This window comes from Oncorhynchus clarkii, chromosome 30 (genome assembly GCF_045791955.1).
Source record: "Oncorhynchus clarkii lewisi isolate Uvic-CL-2024 chromosome 30, UVic_Ocla_1.0, whole genome shotgun sequence".
NCBI lineage: Eukaryota > Metazoa > Chordata > Actinopteri > Salmoniformes > Salmonidae > Oncorhynchus > Oncorhynchus clarkii.
This window is the reverse complement of record NC_092176.1, coordinates 27,395,544-27,404,576: the sequence shown is the minus strand read 5'-3', so window position 1 is coordinate 27,404,576 and position 9,033 is coordinate 27,395,544. Positions and strand designations below refer to the sequence as shown.

The window sequence follows — 9,033 nt, the reverse complement described above, 5'->3', positions numbered from 1 at the left end:
GTTACAGGAAAAGAGCCACAATGGAGTCTTGTTTCTCTACTGTTGTTGGCACCAAGTAAGTGTTTTGGCGTGCCATTGATTGTTCTCACCGAGTCAAATCGCGATTCGTCAACAACTCGCACGGGGCGACATGCTGCTTTCGCTGTGTACACCGGTGATTGTTTTTTCAGTGTTTGCTTTATTTCGAGTTCAGTGGTTTGCGGAATTCACATACTGCGCCACTATTGGGGCACTTGGTTTTGCAAGTCCCCCAATAGTGAGCGGCGATTTTTATTAAGGACCAATGGAGTGGTCTAAATTGTATACACTCCGCCTGACAGGGGCACTGGTTCAAGCAAACCTAACTTTCCATTGGTATTTTATACCTTTATTTAACTAGGCAAGTCAGTTAAAGAAAAAAAATCTTATTTTTAATGAAGGCCTAGGAACAGTGGGTTAACTGTCTTGTTCAGATTTTTACCTTGTCAGCCCAGGGATTCGATCTTGCAACCTTCCAGTTACTAGTCCAATGCTCTACCCACTAGGCTACCTGCTGCCCCCCGGCCTGTATAGTGAGTGACAAGGAACTGTTTTTCTTACAAGGTAATGCAGAAGCAAGTTTTGCTGCAGAAGTCATTAAGCATTTTTTTAAACCATAACTATTAAAAAAAAATTGAATTCTAGAAACCATGACAACAGAGAACAGTCCTCAAATTCCCGTTCGGGTAAATTTACTTCAGAAGACCCATAACCACTTGGAATCTCCAAATATGCTTGAAAACCACAGTAGGTTGTTGATTGAAAGCAGGTTAGGAAATTGACATACTGTGAGGGCAAGAGCCAGCGTTGAATTGTATGTGGTGGCAAAATATATTTTATGCGTGCTTGACTGCGCCATAGTTCGATTACACTTTGGGAAGATTCAGTTGTGATGTTCTGTTAGAATTGGATCAAAATGCCCAGAATTGCATCCATTTAATTGGAATGCAATTAAGTGCGACTGTACTATACTGAACAAAAATATAAACGCAACAATTTCTAAGATTTCGTTGAGTTACAGTTCAAGGAAATCAGTAAATTTAAATGAATTCATTAGGCCCTAGTCTATGGATTTCACGACTGGGCAGGGGTGCAGCCATAGGTGGGCATATCAGCCAATCAGAATGAGTTTTTCCCCCACAAAAAGAGCTTTATTACCGACAGAAATACTTAGAGGGCCTCCTGAATGTCGCTGTGGTCTAAGGCACTGCATCGCAATGCTTGAAGCATCACTATATACCCGCGTTCGATCCCGGACTGTGTGACAACCGGCTGTGACCAGGAGTCCCATAGAGTGGTGCACAATTGGTCCAGCGTCGTCCGGGATAGGGGAGGGCTTTACTTGGCCGGGCGCCTGCAGGCTGACTTGGTTGTCAGTTGAACTGTGTTTTCTTTGACACATTGGTGCAGGCAGGTGTTAAGGAACGCGGTTTGGCAGGTCATGTTTTGGAGGACGCATAATTCAACCGTCGCCTCTCCCAATCCCGCGATCAGACAAGATCGTAATTAGGAGAAAAGGGGGTAAAATGAAAAAAATAATACTCCTCCTCCGCACCTCGACGATCCCACAGGTGAAAAAGCCTGGAGGTGGTCCTGGGTTTGCGTGGTTACACGGAGGTGGCTTATGGTAGAGAAATTAACATTCAATGCTCTGGCAACAGCTCTGGTGGACATTCCTGCAGTCAGCATGCCAATTGCACAATCCATCTGAGACATCTGTGGCAAAACTGAACATTTTAGAGTGGCATTTTATTTTTGTCCCCAGAATAAGCTTTGTGTACCTATGGAACATTTATGGGATCTTTCATGTCACCTCATGAAACATGGGACCAGCACTATATGTTGCTTTTTCATTTTTGTTCAGTGTAGTATGCAAAAAAGACTATGCCTTGAGCACGCCTAAACCATCATTTCGCAAAATGTTATGCAGCATCATCTGGATGTGTGGAACAAAAGTTTAACATTCACCTTCTACCATTTCTGTCAAGACGTCTACACATACAATTTGATGCATACGTTCAATAAATCCAACCTATGAACCACACAGAACACAATGCTGCAAGGCAAACACAGCATTCCATTGGAAATGAATGTACTTCTGGTGTGATCAAGGGGGAGGCAAGACAGAACACGAACGTCAGCCGTGAGCAGTACATCACGTAGGGAACCGAACAGAAAATATAGCTCACTGAATGAAAAGGGAACAGTATGCAACTCATGAATACATCAGTTTGGTGACGACAAATGGTGGAGATTCAACAAGTAGAATTGTTGGGAAACTAATAGAAATGACAGCAGACGTTCTGTGGTCAAAGGCGATAGGAAGGCTAACCGCTGATTTCAACCATTTGTCCTTAAAACCATATACAGAAGATGACATGAGAAATGAGCCTAGAGGGGGAATTTGAACACAACTGAAGAGGGGTTTGTGCTCAAATCCCATCCACTAAAATACTTGCCTTCAAAAATATTCTCATACCTTTCAGCAATCAATGAACTATCCCACTTAGACCTTTACATTTCAATAATTTGGCAATTTACATAAATCGTAAAAATGAGAATGGGCCATGATCTGAATGAACGTTTTTAATATGACCCAAAAACACCTCAATTAAAATGCACCCTGAAAAGCATATCGACCCAGGCATGTTGTCAACAAGACTAAAATAAGAAACATATTACAGAAACATTTCATTATATTCAGTTGCATGGGTCTTTGCATAACTTATATGCAGTGCAGGGTGTCAAAATGAAGAAAAAATAAAAATACATAATACAAAAAAATAAACTTCTATCGCCAAAACACAGTCTAGAGACGACAAGGCTAAAATAGTATATTTTAGGGAACATCAATGAGTATGTTCTGTTTATCCTACTTCAAGCAATGAAATCCAGAGGTCTGTTGAATCCACCTTTTCTGTTCATGTACTGCCTGAAAAAAATAAATACAAAACTGTTACCATTACATCATCATCCACCAATAGGAGATCCAAAATGTCTGCATAGAAACACCTGCAGAGGTGATTGGCAGCAATGAGCATAGTCACTGTTCAGACTGCTCAATATCAGCCAGGACCTTGTGCCTAGCAGTTGGAATTGTTGATTTATAAACAAATGAAGCTAGTTGGTGCATAAATCAACAAGATACGCTACTTAATAACAGGTGACCTGAATGTGATGGAAAATAAATAATATCCTAACAAGAAGGACTAGATATGTAGTCCCACACATTGATATATTATATACTAAATGCAGTCTATATTACAGCATTTTCACAACTACACGTGAGCAGCTCCACCCAATTTTGTAATTTAAATGTTATTTGTGAAATAAAAAGCCACATAAGACAACTCTTGGGGTTAATGATAATGAATCAACAGACCTGTATTTCCTCTTCTGAGACACATTGATAGCATGCGCATTGACGGCTCCATTGGTCTTCTTCCCCTGTTGGCAATGACAACTACATTAATACATCACACATCCAGAAACATGAGGTTGTTCAACCTTCGTTCACCTGTGGCAATAAACAATTAAGTTGTATCAAATCAAAACATCTTCCTGCAATAAAAATAAAAAAAAACTGCCAGACAAATGGAGACCGAATTGAACTCCTTTGAAAAGAATCACTCATTTCGGATGATCTTAGTCTTACAACAAACTGTTTACCAAAAGTGGATCGTGTCAAGTTCTTAGAAATCACTATTATGATTGTTAGATCTTTAATTCTTGTTGGTGAAGTGCATCGTACAATCAGTTAGTTTTAGAAAACTGTGCCCCCTTGTGGTGAGTTGGACAATTTCAGCAATTATTCTGCAGACTCCAGATTAAATAAAAGTATCTAATATCTACAGATATCTTTGGCAAGCCTAACCAGGAACCTCTAGATTTGAGACGAGTTGACAGAATCCTTACCTTTGTGGTGTCAAAGTTGCCAAATCCCATAATCTTCATCATCTCAATCTCCTCTTCTGTCTTGCCCTGCATGTCTTCCTCTATAAACAACACACTTTTAGACACTGACATGCAGCAGTAGTATTTCTCCATATTCTCACAGAAGGGGTGCATCCCAATTTGCACCCCCCCCCCCCCCCCACACACACACACACACAACAGTACCAGTCAAAAGTTGACATACTCATTCAAAGGTTCCTTTATTTTGACAATTTTCTACATTGTAGAATAGTGAAGACATCAAAACTATGAAATAACATATGGAATCATGTAGCTACCAAAAAAGTGTTAAATGAAAATATATTGTGTATTTGAGATCATTCAAAGTAGCCAACCTTTGCACACTCATTATCTCAACCATCTTCATGAGGTAGTCACCTGGAATGCAATAATTAACAGGTGTACCTTGTTAAAAGTTAATTTGTGGAATCTTTCCTTCTTAATGCATTTGAGCCAATCAGTTGTATTGTGACAAGGTATGAATGGTATACAGAAGATAGCCCTATTTGGTAAAAGACCAAGGCCATATTATGGCAAGAACAGCTCAAATAAGTAAAGAGAAACAACAGTCCACCATTACTTTAAGACATGAAGGTCAATCAAGTCAGAACATTTCAAGAACTATTCTTCAAGTGCAGTCGCAAAAACCATCAAGCGCTATGAAACTGGCTCTCATGAGGACGGCCACAGGAAAGGAAGACCCAGAGTTACCTCTGTGGCAGAGGTTAAGTTCATTAGTTACCAGCCTCAGAAATTGCAGCCCAAATAAATGCTTCAGAGTTTAAGTAACAGACAAACTCAACATCAACTGTTCAGAGGAGACTGCTTAAATCAGACCTTCATGGTCAAATTGCTGCAAAGAAACCACTTCTAAAGGTGACTAATAAGAGACTTGCTTGGGCCAAGAAACATCGAGCAATGGACATTACATCGGTGGAAATCTGTCCTTTGGTCCGAAGAGTCCAATTTTGAGATTTTTGGCTCCAAACGCTATGTCTTTGTGAGACGCAGAGTAGGTGAACGAATGATCTCTGCATGTGTGGTTCCCACCATGAAGGAGGTAGTGTGATGGTGCTTTGCTGGTGACACTGATTTTATTTAGAATTCAAGGCACACTTAACCAGCATGGCTACCACAGCATTCTGCAGCGATACGCCATCCCATCTGTTTTGAGCTTAGTGGGAATATCAATTGTTTTTCAACAGGATAATGACACAAAACAAAAGCAGCCAACAAGTGCTCAGCATATGTGGGAACTCCTTCAAGACGGTTGGAAAAGCACTCCAGTTTAAGCTGGTTGAGAGAACGCCAAAAGTGTGCAAAGCTGTCATCAAGGCAAAGGGTGGTTACTTAGAAGAATCTAAAATGTATTTTTATTTGATTAACACTTTTTTGGTTACTACATGATTCCATGTGTGTTGTTTCATAGTTGTGATGTCTTCACTACTATTCTACAATGTAGAAAACAGTAAAAATAAAGAAACACCTTGAATGAATAGGTGTCCAAAAGTTTGACTGGTACTGTATATATACACAGGGCTCTGGTCAAAAGTACTGCACCATGTAGAGAATTGAGTGTAATTTGAGACACATACAAGATCATAGCAGATAAACCACCTGAGATCTGATGCTCCTTTATTGGCTTATCCTTGGAATCCTTTTTATCTTCATCATCACGCCTGTCCTTCTGCCTGGAGGGGGAGCCGGAAGAAGAGCGCAGCCGGCGAGGAGACCTAAAGACAAGAGACAGAGATAGCTGGTGGACGGGTTATCTAGGCAGAGGTCCCATTCTATATCCTTCTTGAAGTGCGCACAAATAATTTTCCCTTATGGACTGGTTTAACAAATATGGTGGAAACTGGAAACACTCCCCACACCCCAATCTAATGCTTGCAAATTCTTGAGGATGAGGAAGTGCACATTTGGGGAGAAGGGTGTGGAATCGGAATACAGCCCTAGTGATACTTTTGCAGTACAGAAATAGTCAAACTTCCCCCTAAGAGCACAAGGTATCACAGTCTCTTTAGCCAGATATATTTATGTAAATGGGAGTGTACACCGAGCTTACATCACATAGTCCTAGAGAAGTAACCAATGACCCTGTGTGAGTCCACTGTCAACCCCCTTTTAGTTGAGATGACTCACTGGGGGTCTCTTCTCTCACCTTGAGCGCCGCCTTCGGGCTGGAGAGCGCGAGCGGCTCCTTCGCCTTTCCCTGTCCCGAGAACGGGAGCGTTCCCTCTCCCTGCGCTTTCGTTCGCGGTCCCTTGAACCCGAGCGAGAGCGTCGTCTCTCTGCAGACGAGGAACAAACAGACCAAGACATCACTTAATATGGCGGAGGACCAAGAACAGCATCCATGTTATGAATCCTTACATGAATAGAATTTTGTTTAGTGAATGGGTTCAATAGACTTTCGTACTACCTCGAAGTAGCTATGTTCGCACTAGCTATGTTCATAGCATAGCATGTTCATAGCCCAGTCATAGTAGACCAGCAGAGGCTGCTGAGGGGAGGAAGGCTTATAATAATGGCTGGAACGGAGTAGTATCAACCACATCTGATGTTTGATACCATTCCAACCATTATGATGAGCTGTCTTCCCCTCAGCAATCTCCACTGACTATAGGGACGTCAAACGTTCAGCCTGCAGCACAGACCTTTTGGACGCTCTAGTTTAGAGCGCCTGGTTAAATTGTGATTATGAGCATTTTTTTTTATATCTCTAAATGGTTAAACTACTGAGAAATATAAAGTATGTGATTATTGAAACAAATCTGTGTGTTTAACTTACTATCACGATAAATTAAGCTATACATTAATAAGATATGGGGGGAAAATGATATGTTACTTTCCATGTTGTGGACAGTATTTGTTAATACATTACACAAGCTGACGTTTTGATAGCATCGGGGTCATCAAATTTTTACCTCGTGCTTAAAACAGATCAATATATTTGGTTTTGTAATGTTTATTTTGTCATATACACTGGAGTTTGCAGAATTTCGTTTTTTAAATATTTTTAAATGGCACTGATACGCACACCAATTGATTTCAACGTGATAACCGATGAGTCACGACAAAATAGCGTTGCGTTTCTTTCTGTTCTTGTGACCCCTGTATCAAAATGCAACATTCCAAAATGTAGTTGACTTATGCAGGTTGTCCTCTAACCAGTGATGTAAAAAATATCTCCAGTTTCCATTAGGTTTTACAGTTGTGGTAGTCAATAGAAGGGTCAACAGAAGGGGTAACCCAGACATCACAGGGGCTATAAAGATGAAGCATTCATTTAGAATGTTCTCAACACCAAACGAGAGTTGAAGTCCAGTCACGGGTAGTGGGAGAGGATGAACTAGGTGAAACTGGGCAAACATTCTGCTAATTATCTCATCGATTAAACATCTGATCTCAATACATTAAGTTCCCAAAACTACAATCTGTTACAAACACAGTGCACTAAGTTAAAGACTTAGTGTTTGAAAGAGTGCAAGGTCAAATGGAGATTGTGCACACACACTTCCCAGAGGAGGCGTTCCCTAAAGGAAATATATGCTACAATAGGATCTCCCTAGCTCCTGTTTGGCTTTGCCCACCTCCTTGCTTGTTCTGCCCACTATGCTTAATTTTCTCCCACTATAAACGGCACAGATGAACTATATTGGGTTAGACAGTATCTTCTTGCCAGGGGAGTTGTTAAGAACCCAGACGCTTGCTCTAACGTTAACATGCATTGTTTGTGGTACAGTTTTGGAAACATAAGGAACAAATCAGTTGTAATTTCTCAAAACAAAAAAAAAGGTTAAATTACTATACACATTTAAAGATGCGCCATGCTCCTCCATTTCCTGGTAGCTAAAATGTGTTTATGTGACAAAACATGCAAGTATAGCATAGAGAATCATTGTACTATCTAAACCACTGTGATAAACATTTTCCATAAGCAAAAATATTGTATTTTCAGCTGGTTTACGAAACCGAAAGTAAAACACACAAAAACGAAACTTGGGCACGGGAAGCATAGAAAGAGAGCACATAAAACAGATCTACCGCGTCTTAGACTTGCTTTCAATGAGAATGACAGCTCTATAATTTGGTCGTGTTGCCCAAAAAGTTACATACTGCAGCTTTAAAGGGCTTTAGGGTTTACACGCTGCATGTGTCTAATTCCCCCTACAGTTGACCAATCACAGATGAAGGGCCGTAGACTTCGGGCAAAATAAAAATAGCTGAAAAGAATGCAAAGACCATAACGTCACAAATCATAATATATGCATTCTCTTTACGATGGGAATTATGTGGACAGCTTTACAGCCTTGTTTATTAAGTGTATATTTTTGCAGTTGTTAAATTAACGTTATTTTTATGTGACAAGAAAGTAGGAGGCTTTATGTTTCTAAAAACGTATAGCAATCGAGAATCCATTCACTTTTAGTTGCCGTATTTGTCTGCCAAAGCCAATCAGTCTCTAAACAGAACATGTAACGTAAAGGTCCTTTGACTATAGTCCGGAGTAACGCTGTTTGGCTCCTTTACTCCATTATGGGCTAGCGTGTACACAATTAAAAGTTAACCAGATTACTGTAGTTTAACTACAATGTTTAGGGCTACACGTACATGTTAGTTGCGAGACCGAAATAGTGGTTAATGTTATCGTCAACTTGCTAGCTGGAATACATATGGACCTGTTTGTAAATAACGTGTGATGCTACTGTAGCTAACTTTAGCAAATTACTATTATTGTCATCGTTGGTTATTCATTGCTAATACAAACCTCGTTTTGGTGGGGATCGGCTTCTACTTCTGCCCATTTTTAGGGCCTTAAGTTCTTCAAACAATAAGCAAAGTGAAACCGTCGACAATTTAACAGATTTCTGCCGTCTGATTTCAGTAACTCATTGCTGTTCTCTCCGCAGATGAAAAAGACAGGAAACCGGAAGCCCTTAACACAGAAAGATATCTTTACTGCCCCCTAGCGGGCTGGAATGGATATGAATAGCGTTACCTGTTGATTTCGTAAGTTCATGGATGAATCTCAATTTCATCCTCCTCGTGTCCTCT

General features: G+C 40.4%; 1 protein-coding gene across 1 annotated transcript; it reads right to left on the bottom strand.

The window, feature by feature from the left end:
• Positions 1–2,589: 2,589 nt before the first annotated feature.
• On the bottom strand, positions 2,590–8,899 carry LOC139389446 (small nuclear ribonucleoprotein 27 (U4/U6.U5)). Its single transcript, XM_071136210.1, has 6 exons — positions 8,747–8,899; positions 6,137–6,266; positions 5,590–5,705; positions 3,934–4,013; positions 3,401–3,465; positions 2,590–2,950 (listed from the first exon to the last, which is right to left on the bottom strand). The coding sequence occupies exons 1-6, from the start codon at positions 8,781–8,783 to the stop codon at positions 2,896–2,898; spliced, it is 483 nt and encodes a 160-aa protein (XP_070992311.1). The 5' UTR covers positions 8,784–8,899; the 3' UTR covers positions 2,590–2,895.
• Between the last annotated feature and the right edge of the window lie 134 nt (positions 8,900–9,033).